This window comes from Nelusetta ayraudi, unplaced genomic scaffold, assembly GCF_046127955.1.
Source record: "Nelusetta ayraudi isolate G7.1 ecotype Tasmania unplaced genomic scaffold, CSIRO-AGI_Nayr_v1 ptg000120l, whole genome shotgun sequence".
Lineage (NCBI taxonomy): Eukaryota > Metazoa > Chordata > Actinopteri > Tetraodontiformes > Monacanthidae > Nelusetta > Nelusetta ayraudi.
The window spans coordinates 168,109-190,238 of record NW_027466170.1 but is presented as its reverse complement, the minus strand read 5'-3'; the positions used below and the strand labels follow the sequence as shown (position 1 = coordinate 190,238).

The following is a 22,130-nucleotide window of genomic DNA, read 5'->3' as shown; positions in this document are numbered from 1 at the left end:
GACCCAATCCACAGCTCAACTGCGGAGACGTTGCGGCCGTTTCTCGCGGCCGGCCCGACGATCCGGAGACACCGGCATGTTCTAGTTGGCCTTTTTTTTTTTTTTTTCTTATACTTTTTATTTTGAAGCGCCTTTGATACGTTCACGTGATGCTACAAATGGCCGCGGCGGGCAGTAATGGATGATGACGAGGGCCCTAGAATGATGACGGCAAAAGGCGACATGTGGCCGCCAATAAAGGGAGGTCAGTGTGGCAGCGGCGTAATGGCACTGCAAGTCTACTTCCTGCTGCCATACATCTACTGATGGCTGTACAGATGAAGGCTTTTAGTGTTGCGTTGTGTAACACACCTCCATCCATCCCTGTCTTTCTTCTTTTTGGTTTTTTCTCGCTCCTGCAGGGCCAAACATGCAGCAGCGGCGGTGAATCAGCACCTGATTGGCTAACAGAGCGATCCAGGAGATTCACAATCATTTTCTCTTTTGGTTTTTTTTGTCTCTCCTGTCTCGTTCGTGACCTCTGCAACAAATCCAGTCTGGCTGTAGATGTTGCAGATGTGTTTGCAGCCGCTCCTCCCTGCTCCGCTGCTCCGCTGCTCCCTGCCTGGCCGCCGCTCTCTGACTGTTTATTCTGACTCCAGAGGGGGATTTTGCACTTTCGCCGAGCTGGATTTGAAAAACAGGCTCATGATAAAAGCCTGACTTTTGTCCGGATCGGATCATTTTGCTGCCGGGGACAGTGTTAGAAGGGTCGGATGCGAAGAGAGGAGAGAAAGACAAGGAGTTAAAAAAAAAATAGAAAGAAAAAGAATTGTTCACTGAGGCGCAAATAAAACTGGAGTTTGATATGCGGGCTGGCGGTCGACTCCTCTCTGTTTCCCTTCGATCTGCGAAGCGCTGAACTATAAATGCACTTCATGATTTTTTTTTTCAACCGCACTGTTTTTATTTTTTTGCTGTGTGTGTTGTTGGTCATGGTCAGAGCGCTCGGCGGCCCGGGCTGATTTGTTTCTATCAGATGCAGCTTGCTGCTCTCACCTGTTCCGAACGCCACCTCGCCACTGCCCTGCCAAGCGCCAGGCGCCAGGCGCCGGCGTCATGGCCAGCGTGCACGACAACAAGGCCGGCCCACAAGCGCAGCGGCGCGCACCTACACAAATGCATGTAGGCACACGCGCACTCACCCGCTGTGCAGCTTCTGTGGCAATACGTATTTTAAGTTGCCCACTGCAGGAGGTGAAAACCTCATCGTCTCAGAAAGTAAATAAGTAAAAATAACAATGCATAAAGCCATGCGTGCCTGCCTCAAAAGTCAAAGTCATGACTTTTATTACATGCCAGAGGACATGAGGTAGCGTTTAGTTGTTGTTTGTTTGTTATTTCAAGCATATGGAAGTTGTGTTGTCGCGTTGTCATGGTTGAAAGCAGCACAACAAAGGTCAAAGGTCACAGAGGCACTATGCTGATGTGTTTTTTTGTTTCTGTGCTCTTTTTAGTAACTTCTTGAGAGTCACAAGCTTAAAACGACATCGTTGATCGTGATAATTCATTTATCTCCCTGTCGATCTGGGCCTGTGTTCTTTTGTTGTTGTTGTTGTTGTTGCTTTTGTTGGACACGGCAGAGGTGGGAGTGGTCCTACGCTGTGTCACAAGCTTGTTCACCAAAACAAACCCTCGCAGGAAAAATAATTGGTTGGCCCTGTGGTTTTTTTCTCTCTTTGTTTTAAGCATCGACAAGTGCTTGTCTAAGAATAAACAGGCTGTTTTTGAGATCATCAAATATCTCAGAGGCCTGTGGGAGGATCACCAACATAAAAACAGAGCCGTAGAGGAAAAACTCTTTTCAAGGAACGATCCGTCAATAATTGGCAGTGGTGCCGTTGATGTCGGTGAGACTCCCGGCTCACCACGGCGCTGTCATTGCCTGTTGGTCAGCGCCGCATCGGCCCGCCGCTCTCCTGCTATGTTTGCTTTTCATTACGGTGATGAATTCATCGCAGCCACTTTCTTTTTTTTTTGTTGACCTTATCAATCAGAGTTTAATTTCCTGCAGAGATCTTTTTTTTTTTTTTTAATTACGACAGTTTCTTTCCGCGCTGGTGGGCCCTGGGTGGACCCCCAGATTTTTTTTTCTTTTTTCAGAAGCAGCCTATTAAAGAGGCGACACCCGCTGGCACACTTAAGCGTGGCACGCCGTCGCCCGGTCAGAGTGCAATGGGTGGCGATGGCGTCCGTGCCACGCGCAGAGCCTCGAGCCAAACCCGACGTTCTCAGCTTAATTGGCAGCGAACACAACGGTGGGAGGGATGTGTCTGGCTCTTCGGCTGTCCGGCAGTTTAAAGGGCAGCTGAGCGCCTGCCGTCGCCGTCACATGGCCTGATTATATGGCCTGAGCCGCTCTGATAACTGTATCTCTCTTACCTTATTAAAATTGGCTCCAAGAACACGAAAATGAATTGGCCGGCCTTTGACTTGTTGAATTGAGCGAGCAAGGTCAGTGGTTATTGTCAAAATGGCCGATTCCATTGCTACGCGCTGTAGGAAAAGTAAAATAATATTCCTTGAAGGAAATAATGTTAAAGTGAGACGTTAAAGTCTGGTAGCAGAGAGCTTTTTACTGGCTAACTGTGTTCTAAACAGGCCAACGCTGCGTTATCGTATCCGTTTACCTGCGGTGAAAGTGAACAATGTGCCTTTGGTTTTTCTGTCTGTCAATGCAAAAAGCCACAAGGTTCCCTCTCGCGCAGACACATTCATTTGCGCCTTTTCCTGATTACTTTTCCTTGCCAGCGACGGCGCTTGGCTCTGGAAGAGCTGGAGGTTACTCAGAGTGCAGCAGCGTTCGTACGTTTGCAACACCTCCTATCGCAGGCTTAGTGAATCCTGGGGGCTCATCATAGATTACCATTAGACAGTTCCGCTCTTGTGTGTGTGTGTGTGTGTGTGTGTGAGTGTGTGTTCTTGGCACACGAAAGCTTTGGTCTTTGTGCAGAGATGCAACTTGGAGAAGCAGCAGCGCTGTGCAGATTCACAACTCATTCATCCCTCCATTGTGTTGCCATTAGCAGTGTTAATTAAGATCTAACTGCCTTCCTGGACAGCATCGGCAGTCTTTTGAAGCCACTGACTGACGGAAGGTTATCTGTGCTGTGATTCAATGCAAAATCCGGAATCTTTGTCCCCAGATTGCACCACATACATGGTTCAATTACAAAGTGTGAGCTCACACTAGCTTCCTGGAAAAATAACACAGAGGTATTATTTTTTTTCTACTTGAGCGCAATGCAGCGATTCAGCACAAAACAGATCAAGCGGGCCTGGAAGTCTCAGCTTCCCGTCGGTCGGAACCTTCCACATATTTGGAAGGGTTGCTTGACGATATACCGCTCTCGCACGCTTGCGCTTATCGAGCTGCAACACATGCTTCAGTTTGCCGCCGGATCCTCTCAGCCGGAGCTCAGGTCAAGCCCCAAAACAGCTTCCTCATCACTATTAAAAAATACATCTGGAGGTGACTCCGCCCCCCCAGAGGGAGGCTGATGCATTAGACGGCGGCATGCATTTTCCTGGGTATTGACCAGAGGATTAACCGTGTTTAGGTTTTGATTGGAGTCGGCGTGGTGGAGTGTGTTAGCTAATCACTTTGTGTCGGGGGCATTAGCGCTCGCAGCCCAGGGATTCGATCGCGGTAAGTGGCCACGATCTCCCCACTGGGATGGTCTGAAAGCGCCGGCGTTCTGGTTCACTCCAGCACTGGGGGTGGGCGATACTGGGCATTTTGGTATCGACCTGATACCAAGTATTGTCGATACCAATACCAATAGGTTTCATTTGAAATGTCATGCTCATTGATTCATTTTGTTGAGTTAGTTGATTATGATCACAGTCAAACATGGGACAAAGATTTTAGGCAGATGAATAACAAAATATTTGCAGCTACTTACAAAACAATACAAAATGCAATATTTAACAGTATAAAAAAATAAAATAATTTCCCTTTTACTACACACAATTATTTCGTTAGTGCAAAATAATGAAACGCAACAACCGGAAGTCTGCAACAAACGACAACAACAGAAACTGAAGCAAAATGATCAATCTCATCACGCAAGTGTCTGAGTTCTAATACCAATACTCACCTTGGTATTGATGCTATCTCTCCTCCAAGCCCATATCCTGCACTACTGCTGCCTCAACTCACCTTACCTCAAACTCCGCCTGGTCATTATTGGGGTGGGGGGGCGGGGGGGGGGCGATAAGACATCTATGGCTTTGGTTAATATCCAGGTGATCTGTTGCAGGAGGCCTCTGTGTATCGCCGGCACCCCATCCAAGGCACCGTAATAAGGAACTCTGGCGCTAATGCCCTTATCTCTCCCACCCATGGAAAAAGACCATTCCATCCCCGGTGCAGCGGGAAAAGGACGCCGGGCCAAGAGACACGATTAACCCGCCGGCTAAGCCCACGGCCATCACGGTGGATAGACCAGCGGGCGCCGCGAGATCATCGCGCCGGAGCTGAAAGTTTCTTTAAGCGGCCATTATTGCTTAACAATCCGGCAAGCTGGATGGCCGGCTCGCCTCGCGACGGGGACACCTTGGCAGCTCCGAAACACAAAATTAGTCTCGGGTCAACCTGACGGTCTCAAGTCTGCAACGGTGTGGGGAGTTTGACAGGTCAAAAGGGCGGCCGAATATAAAGTGGAGGAGGGACGGGCAGCTTGGGCTCTCCAGACTTCTCGTTAGAAAGGTCAAACAGCGTCACAGCCTGTATTACACCTTCGTTGCGGCTGTGCAACCTGTGTCAACTTGCAGCAGGACATTTGCCTTTTCATGTCATTTTATAAACTGCAATATTTTGTTGTTTTTTGTTTTTGTTTTCCCGTCCCCGATCTAATGATAGAACGCTTCCAGGTGTTCGGGTGAAAGATTTATTTGACTAATTTCAAGCGAAAAGTTGATATAATTGCTCTCTCCATTTGTGCAAAACAAAGCCCTTTTTTCAGTGCAATCTTTTAAACACAGTGCTGGCAGCAGCAGCAGCAGCAGCAGCAGCAGCAGCAGCAGTGTGAAACAAACACACCCACTTTCTAATAATTCTGCCGAGCGGCGTCAGCAAGCTATTCATCCCCAAAATGACGCGCGTTGGCATTTAGGGCTGAAACGCTTCATCCCTGTCGCCGCCGTTGTTGCAAACTCATGCAAATTGATGACTTTCCATCGGAGCGACGTGCTCCAGTCTCTCCGCCTCCTCAAGTCATCTGGCCCGCCAGCGCTCAGGGCCGGGAGCTCCGCTCTGCTTTTCTGGGGCTGCGCGCTAATGAATTTGCAGGGAACAGAGTTGTTAGCGCTGTTTTTTTATTTATCCCAGAAGAACAGAAAAGAAAGAAAAAAAACTTATCGCGTGCTTTTAATTTTTCAGAAGGTCACACAATTTGTGAATTTTTAGTTTTTGTAATGCTTGCTCAACACCAGGGTTACGTGCCAGATAACAAACAATAAAAAAGACAAAGACAAAGAGTGGATGATGGTTTTAGCAGCTTTAGAAACTCTGTTCGCTCTCTTCACCATGTGCCATGACGCGGCCAACACACACACACACACACACACACACACACACATTCTCTTCAACTAATCTTTGAAGTCTTTTAATCATTTAAATAAATGTGATTTCGTAAGAGAGAGCTTTGTCTTCTCTCATTAAAGAGGCTCTTACAGATTTGACCGGCCGGGTAATTATTACTGCTTGAGAAAAGTTTGCTTTCTCCTCATCAGCCAGATAATGATGCTGCTTCTGTCTCGCTGCCCCCTGTTGCACCACCACATGCTACTTCCTCCTTTCTAAAGCCTTTTTAATGGGACATTACAGCTTTACTCTGCTGCGTTGCATAATTTCGATCACCGTCTTTAACTTGAGTCGGGTGGATATGTATGTCTTTTCTCTTTTTCCTTCGTTTTTCCCGGCTTTGTTGCTGCAGCGAGCTAAACAGAAGAAGAGGAAGGAGAAGGAGAGGAAGGAGAAGGAGAGGAAGGGGAGGGAGAGGAAGGAGAAGGAGAAGAAAGCCAGGGGAATGGCGTTCGCCTTAATTATGCTGCCTTGCTCGTGGCTGTTGGTGCACAGTGAGATATTTTCTTTCCCACTGTGCTCGACGTGACACGATGAAGCCTTTGAATTACCGTCCTTTGCGCCAGAAAACTCAACTTGAAAAGTGTCTTTCCAGAAACTGCAGACTCCCTACGAAAGAAGGAATAACATGCATGTGTACTTTTCCCCCCAGTAGAATGCTAATTATTAGTTTATTTATTTATTCATTTTCTTTTTTTTTTTTTTGCCCTACTCATCAAATTGCACCATTGCAACTTCAGTAGTGTCCTGGAATGGTTTTGTGGACGGACACTTTTATTTGTCCAGTCATGGCCATGAATAGATAAATGCTGCTCTCCCTAGCTGGGTGTGTCAGCCAGCGGTGCTGGAGTTCAGTTTCAGAACTACTTGCAAAGAAGACGCAAAGTGTTCTGTTTTCCTTTATCGCCGTGGAGCCTGTGTGTGCATCTATGTTAGCATGTGAGTTAGCATCGGTGTTTCACATTGGCGCTACGTATCGCTCTGCACGCGGCTCCACCTCGCTGCACTGAACTAAGCACTCGGCTTGTGAACTTTGCTCGGACTTCTGGCTCTGGACAGGGGGGTTTCGTGCTGGAAGCGGTGCAGCGCTCATTGATCAGACGCAGCACCGCACTTTGAAACCTGAGGAAACGCTTGAAGGGAAAAAAGGAGTTGGTTAGCAAAACAAAAAAACAAACAAAAAAGAAAATAACTTGAGGCTGCAGGTGTGTGTGTGTGTGTACAAGGTAGTCTCGATCCGCTTGTGCAGTTGTGTCTAAGCAGGTTTCACCATCGCATCTTTAGAAACATTGTGAAAATCTTGCCAGGAATGAAAAGCAGCGCCGGCGGGGAAAAAACCCAAACAAACAGAAAAACACGCACCCCACTGACACACTATCGCACTCCTCTGCTCTTCCGCAGTGAACAAGCACAAGCCGTGGATCGAGACGTCGTACCACGGCGTGATCACCGAGAACACCGACGTGGTCCTGCTGGATCCCCCGCTGGTGGCCCTCGACAAAGACGCCCCGGTGCCCTACGCAGGTAAAGACACGTCACACGGCCGGGCTTTGCTCTCAGAGGTGACGGCGGGATGAATGGGGGAGGGCTGAGTGATAAGTCAGGTGTTAATCCACCCGGGGAGGCGTCGCCGGAGGCCATTGTGCCGCTGAGACTGTACAGCATCTAAAGCTGCCGTGTTGTAATGTCACTCTGACGTCAAGTTCAAGTGCTGTGTCACCGCTCCCTCTTCTTCCCCCCCTTTCTTTGTTGTCGTTCTGATTGGAATCTGTCCTGCTTTTTCATCTAATAATTCAGCCACTTACATGTGACCCACCGGACCGGACCCCGTGTGTGAATCAGATTTGTGCACTCAGAGTGAGACGTTGGGGTTGGGGGGGGCGTCTAACCGGATTAGATTCTTCCCACTTTGTGAGCGTTCCAGCTTGTCAGAGACGGCCGCCAACTCTGGCGGGAAGTCCTGGAGCTGGAGGCCTGTCTGAGAGCCCCGGCCAGACCCCCGTGTCCCGCCAGGCTGCTAATGTGGTCGAGGCACAGGGGTGTGTGTGTGTGTGGGGGGGGGGGGGGGGGGGGGGGCTGCACTGGGTGGATGGAGTAGTGTGCGTCTGAGTGTTTGTGTGTGCGGTCACTGTACTTTTATTTTGCTGTTATGGGCTTTTGTGCGTGTGTGCGTACGTGTGTGTGTGTGCGTGCGTGCATGTGTGTGTGTGTTGTGGCATGGCCTGAGGGGGGCTCCCAGTAATGGCCACCCTACAGGGAGAAAGAGAGAAAATGACGAGACAGTGGGGAAGGAGGTCGGCCGACCAACATATGTCCTCTGGCTCTCAGTGGACTGACAGGACGCAGCACGACTCGGCACCCACATGTGCGCGCGCACACACTCACACACACACACACAAACACACAAGCACGCACACACTCGCGGACCGAAACTGAGATTTCAGATCACTAATGGATGAGAACTTTCTGAAGTTTGTGTCCTGGCATTTTGACATCCCATCCAGCCTCCTGCAGGCCTCTTTCCAGACGGTTGCAGCCAAAAATGGCTGTTAGTATTATTATTATTATTTATTTGTTTTTTTGCAGGAGCGTTTCCAAAAAATAGTTTTGAAAGTTGCGGCGCTTGCAGTGTGTGAGAAAAAGAAAAGTTGAAAATGAATGAACAAATGAGTATAAACAGCAGTTTCAGAGCAGCACCGCTAAGAATCTGTAACCTTGCTGCATGGGATCCTGGACAGGAGCTTGGCAGGACTACACCAAAGTTCAGAAAAGCACCACCAGTAAAACTGAGTTTCACAAATGTCTTCACTTATGAAAGAAATAATAACTAAGACATCAGGGGAAATATGATTTGTCTTTTTTTTTATTTTATTTTTTTAAAAAAGTGCACTAAAAAGGGCTTCTAGCGCATGAGGAACCATAAAAACCCTGACCCTAACCCCTGACCCTGACCCTAACCCTAACCCTGACCCTAACCCTAAACCCTGACCCTGACCCTAACCCTGACCCTGACCCTAACCCTGACCCTAACCCTAACCCTAATACAATGCATGTCTATGAGGGTCCAAAGTCAACTTTGTCCTAGATACATGGGGACACTTCCTTTCTCACCAGGAGCCCCTGAGAGACGCCCACATCAAATTCGGGGCTTCTAGCACAGAATGTAACTGACCAATAATGATCGCCGTCACCCTGTGTCCCGCCTCCTCCTGCCACAGTTCAGATTGTGAACCCTTCTCTCCCTCTGCAGCGATGGAGGGCGCAGGTAGCAGTTCAGCCCCATTAGTCGAGTCAGCCAGCACTTTAATTACAATGCACGTGACGCACACACACACACACACACACACACACACACTAAAACAAATGATTTTAAGAGCCGCTGCACAGCCGCCTCTAAAGCCTGTAAAACCACCAACGGGAATATTCAGAGTGCCACCCTTACAGTTAGACACATTGTGTAAGTGGGAGTGATGCTTTCGGGCTCGCATCCAACACAGGAGGTTCATCCAAACTGATTGCTGTTGTGTTGCTGTCCATCATCCGCCAGGATAAAGACAGAACTAATCATATTTAGTTTATTTTGATGGAGAAATGGGATGAAAGTGTAGCTCCCACGTGGCCTCCAGAGCTGCCCGCTGATCTTCTCAGTGCTCCAAGCGATTCGCAGCAGTTGCCACACTCACTGGTCTGGAACAGCAGGGGGGGTTTTCTAAAGGAGGGGTTTGGGTGCGTCCTGCTGTGCCTGAAGCTGTGAGGACTGCAGTCAGTTTTGGCTGCAAGAGCCACAGAGACTTGCAGACTCCACGACCGCTCAGACGGCATCAAGAGGAGGGGAAACAGTAGAGTAGAGCCTCTTCCTGTTTTGTGCGTGTGTGTGTGTGTGTTTTTTTTATTCAAGGCGGATGGGTGGGACCGCATCTGACAAAGTGCAGATGTTCCGCCCCGAGAAAAGACCAAGACGAACCGAAACGCACAAACATCCGATCCGCGTTGTGTGGCGCACAATTCCCGCGCTCTGCTCCTCCCTTTGATATTCATGAAGTGAGTTGCAGCCAAACACGTGTCAGGGAGCTCACGCGCTTCTGTCGGAGCCCGTCACAGCACATAATTTATGCCTTGACAGGCGCCTAAACAAAAGTCGCTCGTCAGATGGAGTTTTTTCCATGTCGCTGACAACCGTGAACGGAGCAGTTGTCGCCCAAACTTCCATAGAATTGCGTGATGCCAATTTAAAAGCCACGGCCCAAACTGCTGTCGCTGGTTGTTACAGGGCAATTAAACAAAATGCTGCTTTACGTGGACCTGTCCAATCAGCGCTCGGAGGGGGAAAAAAAAGAAAAAAAATCTAAAACACTTTTGTAATTTACACCATGTTGGTGTTAGACAGTTTCAAAATAGACTTCCAACTTTATGAATATCTGAGGTAAAAAAAAAAGAGAAATAGATCATTATTAGGCTTTGAAGTTAATATCAATGTTGTCAGTTCCTTATTTTCGTCTTAACGCATTCAGGCCCCAACCAGTAAAACCCACACATATAATATAATAACAACCTGCCAACACCAGCTGGCCAATGAGACGGAAGCTGAGGCTGGAGCCTCGAGGAAAAAGACAGAAACAAAATGTTGCTGACTTATCCATTTATACGGCTCATTAAGCACCTTGGAGAGCGAAATGTCAATTAGGAGTTTATCTCCTCAGCAAAAAAATAATATATAAATTTTAGCAAACTGAGTTCCATTTTCCAACTTTTATTCTCTTATTTAACAACACTGATTCATTGTCTTGCATGCTGTTAATAGCTCAAATTGAATTGAATTTCACACTTATTGCTGTGTTGTCTTGGCTGATAGAAACTTCTAAACTCTTTTATCTTGGAGTCGATCATTATCTGGGCTCTACTTTTCTAGTTTCTTATGACAGTTCAACAGTCTCTGTGTCTCGCTACTATACAGATCACTCCCCACACTGATCCTCTCTGGTATTATTGGACATGGCCACGACTGGGTTGGTCTAGTCCACACTAAGTTCACAGTGGTGACACCAGCTCCTCTTGTCTTCATAAAGCCGTGAGCCTTAAGCCTCGGGTAAGTCAAGTCTTTGTGTGTCTGATTTACCGCAGTGTGACCCGTGCTGGCAGAGACGACAAAGAACCGTGAGATACAGGATTGGGATCCAATCACAAATTCAGCTTTCAATCGCAGCTTTCTGTGAACTTTAACTCAAGGGTTTACACGACAACACACGGCAACACTGGCTGAAATAAAAGTCTCTTCCGCTGACTCGGATCACCAGTGAGAGCTGCACAATACTGTTGTATGTGAAGTGACTCCAACACGCTGCATTATCAGGCACTCCATTAGTGTTATTAAGCAGATGTGGCTTTTTTTCATCACTCACAGCAGCAGCATATATATATATATATATATATATATATATATGTATTTACCGAGCGGTGACAAAGTGCTGGGTTTGCAAGTTTTAATGTGCAAAAAGCTCCAGTGAGTGTCATAATTCCTGGCAGGTTAGTGCCCCTGTCAGCGTCACATGGCTTTCTGTCGTCAGCAAAGACACACACACACACCAGCACTCCAATCCATTGTTCTGCCCTGTGGGAAATGCGTGTATTCATGTGTCAGTCCTTCACTGAACACAAAGCTGCTGCCGGCCTCTGACCCGGGCCTGCGTTCAGCCACTCTGTCAATCAGCATGTGCAGGGGAAACACTCACACCTCCACATTCATTCACTGTAAGAAGTGTATTTTGCCCTACATGGTCCCTGTCACGTGTGTCTCAATGTTTTTACTGGAGCCGCAGCAGCAGCAGCAGCAGCAGCAGCATTGTTGCTGAATTAATAAACTTTTTTTTTATTTATTATTTTTTTTTGATTAAAATATTTCGGCAAAGTGTTCCTCTTAAGACACTTATGGAAGAAAATATCTTTGACCTCGCTTCTCTTCAGAGGAATCTGAAAGCTCCGCGCGCCTCGGAAATCGGCGCTTTGATAAAAGCCGGCGATTATCAGCAAAAAAGAAAATGGGGAACGGGACAGACAACACGCCGCGGAAAGCCTATATGTGTGTGTGATTAATTAGCCTCTCTGTGTCGATCTAATTGGGAAAGAGATTTCAAGCTAATTAGCATGGTAATGGAGGGCTGAATTCTGTGCGTGGGTTGAGGACTGTTAGCGCTGCGGCATGCTGACAGAAGAAAGTTTTTTGTTTTTTTTAAGAACAGCGAACAGCGAATTAGGTTTTGTGGCTGGAAGGATACATGGAAAAAAAAGAAAAGATTTGCGTAACAGTTTGGGAGGATAAGGGTCGGGCCAGCACACAGGAGATAAGGCCTCCTTGTGAAACGCCTTGAGTTGTAGCATCGATTTATGCAGTCACTGTATGTAAATGGGTGAAAGGCACGAGGGGTTCCGCGTTCATTTATTTTATGTAAATGTGAAAATTGGATGTGGCATAAAAAAAGATGTGCTGACCCAGATATGACTTCGCCTCTTGCTCAACTCTGTAAAGGCACTGGTATTAAAAATAGTATTCATCTTGCTACATTTGAGATCATGGCATCCACAGTAAAACGTGCTGTCTTTCCCTGTGTGATCCCTGGGTGATTCCCTATGAGCGTGTCAATTCAAGTGTACCCCCCCCATTCCCCTTCCCCTTGCCCACACACGTGAACACACGGACGCGCACTCTTCACCTTCCAGATATGTTTGATCAAATGGAAGATGGTAAACAAACAGCCCTTGATGCTAATATCAATATCAATGACAATACCTGCTAAAACGATGGCCTGAATCTTGATATACAAAACAAGAGAAGATAAATATACGACTCAATAAAGTATAATAAAGTGGACACTGATGGGGACTTGCAGGAACCCGGTTTGTTTTGGTCTGCAGCCAGTGCCAGACCAGCACAACGTCCAGCTGTGAAAGGTGATTGTGTGTCGTCCCTTTAAACTCAACGCCCAGTGTCAGAGTTGACACCTCGCAGACCTGAAAGCCCGACGGAGATCTTAATAACTCGCTGCACAAAGATGATCTAATTTCCCGTCAGACCGAACGGACAGGGACTCATTTCATCGACATGCACCGGAACCGAGGAGACACATACGAGCAAGGTTACAGACACTTGCTGATTGCGAAGCCCCCTTGTGCCCTTCAAAGCTTGCAAAGATGAAAGGAGGATCACTAAGTGAAGATTAGAAAGGGGGATGAGGTGATTTTCAAAGTGTTTTTCCCCTCCCTATGATTCTTTTTTTCCCTGGATTATCCCGTGTCAGTATTCTTCCAGTGCGCCTATTTTGCAACGCCGGCAAAAAGTACTAATTAAACGAATTAAAAGATTATTAAATCATGTTTGATGCGATCAAGTCTGTAACGAGTAGAGGAGCAGCGAGAGAGGTTTTCAAATCACACCCTCGCTCCTCTCTGAGTGATCTAACCGTTCCTTTCTTTCTCCACCAGTTTTCTTTTCTTTTTCTCCCGTCGTTCTCTTCAATAATTTCCACCTGTCAGACTTTGCCTGGCTCGGGCGCAGTCAGGAGCTGCGAGGGTGGCCTTTATCTTCGCCGAGGCTCGACACTCGCTCGCTGCAGCCACGCACCTCCTTCCCTTTTGCTGATGACGGCAATCCCCGCCCTTTCTGAGGGCTTCCGTCCAATTAACTCCACAAATACCTTCCTTCAAACGACAGCCCGCTTGGAAAAACTTTATCAAAGATACAGGGCCCTAACAAAGCAGTGTACAGTCAAACACCGAGGCGCTGTTCTTCAAGGAGGCTTTCTCTCTTTCTCTCTAGCACACAAACTTTTTTTTTTTTTTTGCAGACTCCCGAGACGAGAAGTGCAGTCAGCACGGCGACTGTCTTGCTTGTGGCATTCGAGACTTTGGCTCCGAGACAATGGAGCCATCACTTGGCCATTGTTCACAAACTCATTTATTAATGAAGTACTGAAATGCAATCTGCTTCTTCAGTGAACCACACAGGAGAAGGAAATAGACTTTGTAATGAGATTTTCTTTTCTTTGCTTTTTTTTCAGAGGCTTTTAGCTTTTCGTGTATTTTTTTTTGCCCTTTGATGAGTTACGGTACTGTCAGAGGAAGAGTTTGCACCATGACTCACTCACCCCGCTGTTCTCCTCCGAGTGAAGTGAAGGGAAACAGGTTTGAGTTTCTCTGGAATTCCATTAGACATAATTTCCAGTCAACTACCCGCCTCCTCATCACCGCGAGAGGCGGAGATGTCTGAACAATGTGGCTGCGTTCAGACGGAGGCATTTGCCGCAGCTGAAAGGAGAGAAATGTTCTCTGTGGTCGGAGAGTGAGCAGGGGTCCGCACGGCATTATTATGAGTCATAATATGTCTTTATTATCGGTGAGAAAGTCAGACGGAGCATGAGCGAAAACCTTGAATTCATCCTATTGATCCATGTGGTAAAGAGAACAGTAAGTGTTTGGAAGGGCGACTCAAGTTGATTAAAGGGAAACCACTGCCTTAATCACACCTCACATCGATGCATTATCATTTTTAATCAATCGCTCTAACAAAAAAAAAAAAGAAACCAAAAAGTAGTTCAGAATAAAACGCTAAAATCTATTACTTTGCTAATGGTAGCTTCTTCTTCTATGGTCAACCTCTGTGGTTTTTCAAAGCCGCTTGGAACAGACTGAAATTTTCGTACTGATTGTGACTGAAAAATGGACGAGTCGGGGTGGAGGGGCCATGACCGCATGTATGCTTAGCGCGATGCCACGATGCCACCTCTGCATCACGAGAGGTCTGAAGGAAAACAAAGCGTGTTTAGGATGGTGAAGTTCAAGGGACATATTTTACAGTTTGTAGCGCAACACATTCATCAGTCGCCGCTGAGCCGCTGCTTCGCTTCAAAGACGCTGCTGATGCAGCTTTTGATATACAACATAAATTTCAAGGTTCATCCCATCTGCCCTTGAATCCAAGTGATTTTTTTTTTTTTCTCTTACTGCCGGAATCTCTGAAGTGGATCCGGGTTCGATCTTCACACCAACCCCGCCGACTTCCCGTCCCATTTCTGTCTCTTCTCTGAAGAGGACATCCTCTCCTCTTTCAAACTTGACAGCTTCCTCTTTTGCTTTTAACCTCGACATCCTGCCGTCTCCCTCTCTGTGCTCCCCCCCCCCGTCGCGACGTCTCTCTCTTTTCATCCCCGAAGAGAGGTGGATACTCGGACGATAGCCGCGGACTGAAGGGGGGCAGACGATTCAGTTTGATGAGGCGGAAGAGGGGGAACATTAAACACGGTGCCAAGCGTTTTCATCCTCAGACCTTAAATGTGAGCCGCAGTCGAGCTCTGTTGACTTTGCTGTGAGAGAGAGAAATAGAGAGAAAATGGAAAAGCCTTGTGCTGATCAACCTTGGCGCCGCCGTATTAATCCTTCACTCTCGCACTTGTTACGCACAATAGCAGCAACATGTTTGTCTGTCACCGTCAGTGAAGGGAAGCGGTGAACCGTCGGTGCATGCGAAGCAACGCCCAGCAGGCTGAGGTTTGAATCGAACACAAATCTCCATTTGATTAAAACGTAGAGCTTAAAACATGAACTAATCCCCCCCCCCCCCCCCCCCCCCCCCCGCCTTCATACAGTTAATTCCTGGAAGGCTTGTCTGTCTGTCTGGCTGTCTGCTTGTCTGTTCATCACAGCACGCAGGACTTATTAGAATGTTTCTCCGCCAGACGTCTCGCCGCTTTAATCGCCTGATCTCTCCCGTATTTTTATTATCTGTTTCTTTTTTTCAACTGTGAGATGTAGAAACGTGGAATCGTTCATCCCCCGACTAGACCGTGTGGATTAAAAATGTTGCCCGGAGTCAGAACCCCACTTCCCATTCTCTTCCCACCTCATAACGTTTGATGTTGCTTTTCCTTTTGTTTCCGCTCTGTTGGCTCGCCGCTGAATCAAAGACTCAGTCGGCAGAGAAAAGGTTGGGCGAGGGGGCGGAGCCGGCGCCCTTACGTCAGGTAAACGACTACAACATTACAGCAAATTAATTTAATCGACAAGCGATGTCATGGAGGAGCTCTTCAAGGCGAGTGACACTTGGCGCAGAAAAAAAAAGAAAGAAAGAAAGAAAGTTGCTTTGGAAAGATGGAAGTGAAGTTTTCCTTCTCTGTCGCGCACAAAACCAGCCGCTGCGCTCGCTTCTTAATTGACGGCAAACACGGAAAGAAATGGACGCTCTAAATAAAACACACGCTTTACAAAACTGACAGCACAGACACGGCGGATGATGGATCGCCTCAGATTATTCCAGCTGATGGACAATATCCATTAGAGCAGCCTGTGCGTCATCAATCCCGAAGCCCAAAAGACGGCGGCGAATGTTGACAACCGATGGCAATCTGCGCGTTTTGTCGTCCGCAGCGGAGAGCGACGGTTGGGACAGTAACTGCGTGAAGGTGAACCACCGCTGTTATTATTTATTTCTTTTCTTTGGAGTGGAGCTGCCGCTCAGATATTTAAGGTTTGTGGTTGATCTTCTGCAGGGGTGACACTCTCAAAAACCTCTTTCTTTTTTCCTCATGCAGTTAACAAAGTCGCATTCATGTCAATTCCCAAGGGGAATTGTTTCGGATATGAAGGAGAAAAAACAAAACATTCATACATAAGACACAGAATACACATATGAAAAAGGGTGAGAAAAAGTATAATTCATAAACTAAACTCCTCTTCTCCTTAAATAATGAGCACTATCTGTATGTATACGTGTATGTGCACATATGTAGACATATGCACGTATGTATACACGGACAAACATAGTTGCATACATTCATACACCCATATAATATAGGCTAATAAATGGAAGTCATACATATGATTTTAATGGCCAAACTTCTAAAGCGGCTTCATTTTAATCCAGAGGCCACGCCCTTTCAGCAGCGGCAGTAGCAGTGCAGAAGAATCTCTGGGGATGAAGAAAAGTGTTGCAGTGGGTGGAGGGCAGGAGGCGGCCGGCCTCCCAGCTGACTCCTGAGCAGCTGCTTTGGCCTGTTTTCCAGTCAGCGTGCACAGTCAGGTTACTGATCTGAGGTTGGGCTCCGACACCGCTGCACCATCGGCACTCTCCGTCACACTCTGCCACCAATGAAAGGATAGGCAAGAGAAAAGAAGCCGGATCAAATGAGTTTCTCTTCTCTGTATTATGTGCGCTGTAGTCCATTCAGAGCAGCTTTTATTATTTCTCCAGAAGCCCATGGGTGTTTTTATAAAACAGTCCCATATTGAGAACATTGGCAAATTCGCACTGCCAGTGTTCTCCAACAATAACGTCTCGCTGGCCAGTCAGGAACTTCCTTGATTTACTTCTTCTTGCTCCACTTTGCGGAAATTGTGTGGATCTGTTCTTGAAATCGGCCCTCTGTGATGTCACAAAAAACGCCATCTGTAGTTCATGACCGTACCCCAAGCTCCCGCTGCCTTGTTTTTGTCCCCTTCCAAACATGCAGTTCTAGCAGAAAGCTGAAGCCCAAAGACAAAATGTTGATTCAGTCGATTATTGAACATTGATTAGAGGCAAATTTGTATTTGCATTAATTATTTGCCAGAGATTTTTTTTTTCTGGTTGTGTTTCAAAAGGTTTGGCTGCGTGTCAAGAAATTATTATTTGTTTATTGTTAATAAGACAAAACAAGAAAACTAAAAACAAACTAGGCTTGGAGATGTGAGACTGAGTTTTCGCGCAATACAGTAACGTATCAAAAATGCATGGGGTGTCCAAAAACTTTTTACCACAGCTGTGTGAACCTGCTCTTCTGCAGTCAAGGGTACGAATGTTACACTGGTGCTGGGCTCCATCGAAAACATTTTGTGTTGCTGTTTCTGAACCTTTCACCTGAGCAGAGAATACATTAATTTTATTGACAGCGCTGTTTTTTCCCCCTCCGTCTGTCCTCCTGTCCCTTGTTTCACCCCGCAGGTTTACACAACTGCTCCGATTTAACGAACTGTGCGAGCATTTCCAGAGTTAATCCACTAGAATTACACTGTTCTCCTCTGCTGGCCGACTTCAAACGCCTTCGCCACCGCTTTCATGCGTGCATACATTCGTCATGTACAGTGATTTAATTGTGCTGGACAGTTGAGCGCATGTTGCATACACTGAAAATAGGTGGGTTTTCTTTTTTTTTCAAATGCGGAGGTAAACGGAGTGACAGAATGGGAACAACAGGAGCCTCAAGGGGGCTAAAATTTCTGGCTCCTACCTCACAGTCATGGAGTTTTTAAAAGGTACAAACAAGATGAGTCGCGCGAGGCTGAAGGGTCTGGAGTAATTGGGTACGGAGGGAGAGGAGGAGGAAGAGGAGAAGGAGTAGGAGGTGTGGGAAGGAATAGAAATGAAGAGGTGGAGTCGCCGTGTTTTCATATTTCGTCCCCCCCTCCTTCCGGCTGGAATAGATAGTCCTATAAGTGGCACGTCGCAGGACCTCGTGGCGAAAGACGCTTGCGGAATTACTGGAAAATATTTTGCGCGAGATTGGTCCGGCGAAATCCAATCTGCTCCCCGGGCCTCAGTCATTTCGCGAAAAGTCGACGATGACCGGGAACTTGTGACAGTCCAATTAAGGGCATTTGCATATCGGGAGGCTTAAATTATTGTCACTCGCTGGAGCATAAAATGGCGGGGCCCCGAATCGGAGGCGGATAGCGGCGATTGTACGGAGCGGGAGGAGCATGTGAGAGGTGTGAGATTGGAGGGGGAGAAAAAAAATAAAATAAAAGGGCTGAAGCTTTCATTAGCTCTGTGCCATATTATTTTACACAGCCCCGATGCTAGTTCCATTAAAGCCTGCGTTGCTCTTTTGTTCGTTGGCTACCTGTGGGTGTGCGTGTTTCCATTAGCAGATGAAATTGTGCGGAGAAGATGAAACAAAGTCTGTGTCAGGAAAAATATGCTTGTCACAAAAACGTTGTAGCGCTGAAATGGGAAGGCATTACTGCCGATACGGAAAAGGAAACCAGGAACTCCGATGGTAAAAGGTCTACGACTTGGTGCGGAATGCTTGGACTGCAGGTTAAATGTGCTGTTTTCATGGATGGAATATGTTTCCCATTTAGGAGTTGGTGTTTTGAGCAGTACAGATGTGGTAACAGGTCAGCAGTCTAGAAGTCACAGCTGTTTTAGCAACATCTTAAGTTTTGTAAGTTTAGCTCAGGTCTGTAATTTATTAACATTTGGTTCTAAAACACTTAAACTCAGTTCCCCCCCCCAAAAAAATAAACACAGAATGTTCCAGCCTCATATTTTTCTTGTGTCCTCTATTTATTTATTTATTGCTGCTTCTGGATTTCACACCATAGGTCTAACTGCTGGTCTTATGCTTTACAGACTGAAGTACCAAATTGGTGCAGAAAGAACCAGTGAAATGTTGAAAGGATGTTTTCTTGGTGCTGTTGTTGTTGTTGTTGTTGTTGTTGTTGTTTTCATGCACCTGTGTCAAATCGACTCCTTCCATTTTATTTCTCTCGCTCTCTCCCTCACTGTTGCCTGAGGCGTTTTTACAGTTCTGGCCTGGTGTCATGGAAGCAACACCAACAAAAGGCACAGCAACAGGCAAAGGTTGATGTGAGGATAGAGACAGAAGGAAGGCATGACTGCAGGCTGTACACACAGACCTCATAAGAGGTTTGTTTTTTTTGTCTTCGCCTCTCCATCTTCTGCTGCCCTCAACTTCCTGTGTTTGCGTGGCTGCAAAGCAGGGAAGTCACCTCTCCATCCATGGCATTTAGCTTTGCCAAAACACAAATAGTTAGCTCAGCACCCAAACTGAAGAAAAGTTTGTTTTTTTGTTTTTTTAATTAAAGTAACATTTGTGTAACCTGCTGGCAAAAAAAAAAATACCACAAACTGCAAAACATAATCACAAGTTGCAAACAATAGTGCATTTCAGCAAAATGTGCTTTTCCTGAATGTGATGTTAGGATTCCGTTTACCTCAGAGAGACCAGCGGCCACGAACTGGAGGTGGAACACGAGGACAGAGAAGCTGTAAAACACCGGAGGTCCAACAATGCATCAGTTTTTATGGGGAACAACATCTGTTGTTGTTTAGTTTTGGAAACTGTAAACAGAAAAATATGAGGTCTTCTGCATATTAGTTTGTGTGTGTGTGTGTGTGTGTGTGTGTGTGTGTGTGTGTGTGTGTGTGTGCAAGCCTGCAAAACTGCTTTAATGGAGTCTAGGATGAGCTCCGACATCGGGCTGGCATCTCCAAAATATTTTTTATTTATGCCGTCATCCAGAGGCATAATTTAAATCCGGCTGACTGGCTCTGTTTGGCTCTGCTGTACAACGGGTATTTTCCCTGCGCCGGTCGGCACTAAGGGAAAAACAACAACAACTCCTTGCACAGATGAATAAGCCCTATTAAAGCGGCACCATGAACATTGACAGTCAACGTCAAGGTTTCACAGTCTCAATTTCCTACCGCCGGCAGCGGCCAGGCGCTCAACGGAGAGCAATGCTTCGCAAAGGGAGGCCGACGTGCTGCTCACCGCCCGCCAGCTGACGTGAAAAATGCATTCCCGCCTTTTATGGCCTCCCCGACCCGCTGTGCTAAAAAAAAGTGCTGAGTAATCTCCAGCGTCGGTGCGGTACAGTGTGGCGGGCAGCCAAGCCGGCGGTCAATATACAGAGACACGACATTATTAACCCAGTTGTCGGCGCTGAAATACGACACCGATCACTTGTGCTTTGTCATGCCGGGGGGGGGGGGGTCACCTGCGATGACAACTTGGCAGGATTCGGCAGAAAAAGACACTGTAAAAAAAACATAAATAGTCATAAAAGGTTGACTTGGCACTGAGATGATGACGAGGGTTTTTTTTATGTGCAGAGCTTCCTGAACAGGAGCCAGAGGTTCCTGCGTGAACTGAAAGAGTCTCTCGCTTGGGTTTAGAGGATGGGCCTATCCTACTCCTGACAAGAGGAAGAGACAAGCGGCTGATTTGTCATCTTATGTTATGTTGAAATTCCACAGGAAGAATCAGCAGTTGGCCCTGCGATGAACCGGCCACTTGTCCGGGGTGTCGCCCTGCCTTCGCCCTAAGACGGCAGGGAGAGGCTCCAGCAGACCCCCGTCACCCTGAAGAGGAATAAGCGGGTGTAGAAGATGAATGAATGAATGAATGAATGAATGAATCAGCAGCTCATCCCAAAGTTTTGACCAAGGACAGGAGCACTATACCAGTTTCATTTATGTTCAAAAAAAAGCCCCACACAACCTCAGAGAACGCAGCCACAACATTTCCTGCAGCATTTTCCTCTAAAGTTACTGACATCTGCACACAGACACAGCCAATATGCTGAGATTCACAGCAAATCGCAACATCAGGACGAAGATCTGTACCTCCTGGCCAGTAGGTGTCGCACTCGCTATGGAGGAGGAGGGTCATCAGAGGTGGAGCGTCAACATCAAGATTTAAGACCAGTTCACCTTTCGCCATTACAGCACCACCTATTGGTTTGGCGAGCACTTCCTTCACATTGGAAAATTAAAAATTTGAAAAAAAACAACAAAACCCAACAAATCTGAAAAACGTTTTGTGAAAAAACTGCCCTTGTATGTGTGGAAAAGGCTCCATTTCTGAGGTTGACTCGCTCTTGATAAGCAATGTGGGAGCGTGGCAGGAATTTATCTGGTGCGTTTAATCAGCGGCTGCTTTACAGGCAGGGTTGTCCTCGCCCTTTCATTTTCCCCCGAATAAAAAAAAACCTGCGCTCCTCTCTGAGTGGAGTTTTTTTTCTTTCTTCTTGGGGGGGGGGGCAATATGCCGGACCCCCGGCCTCCTCCCTGCAGGCCTGTTAACCCTGCAGCAGGTTATTAATGAAACGGCGCGCAACCGCACCCAAGTGGACGACAATTTGTGTCCGTCTCTATCTGCTTCGTCTTCCAAAGAGGTCTCCGGGAATAAAAAAAAACAATATGGCCAAACGGAGGGAGGGGAGGAGGTGTCGGGGGTGCGGTGGGGTGGGGTGGGGTGGGGGCTGAGTCATAGGCTGATAGGCTTGCAGCTGCTAAGGATCAGGAGGTGTCCTCATGTATGGGCACGCGGAGGCTAAGACAGGAAACACAGCCCTGCCCATCAGCATTATTGTGCGCTATGAGGCTAGCACGCTAACTGACAGCGGAACAATTGTGTTTCACTCCTGCCGCTGCCCGATAGTGTCATTTCCACGCTCGCAGCTCTTCCTTGTCATTTTCCCCTTGCCTGATCCCCTTTGAGATACTGACGGCTCCACACAGGCAACCGGCGCAGGCGGGAAAGACTCACCGCCGGCTCGCTCCTTCATTGGAGCTGTCATACTTCATTGAAATGAAAAGCCGACGGAGGGGGGGGGGGGAGTTGGGGCGAAGCCGGGCGGTTAGCGTGAGGCGCCGCCGCAGCGGCTGCGGAGAAAGAGGGAAAGAGATGGAGAGAGAGAGAGAGAGAGAGAGAGAGAGAGAGAGAGAGAAAGG

The 22,130-nt window shown here is 47.2% G+C and overlaps 1 protein-coding gene across 3 annotated transcripts in view; it reads left to right on the top strand.

The window, feature by feature from the left end:
- LOC142903984 (calsyntenin-2-like) overlaps positions 1 to 22,130 on the top strand; it is a 191,846-nt gene that overhangs the window by 70,976 nt on the left and 98,740 nt on the right. For all 3 annotated transcript variants that reach the window (XM_076049904.1, XM_076049902.1, XM_076049903.1), the window contains exon 2: positions 7,028 to 7,150. In XM_076049904.1, coding sequence (XP_075906019.1) covers positions 7,028 to 7,150 — 123 coding nt within the window. The remainder of the gene's footprint in view (positions 1 to 7,027; positions 7,151 to 22,130) is intronic.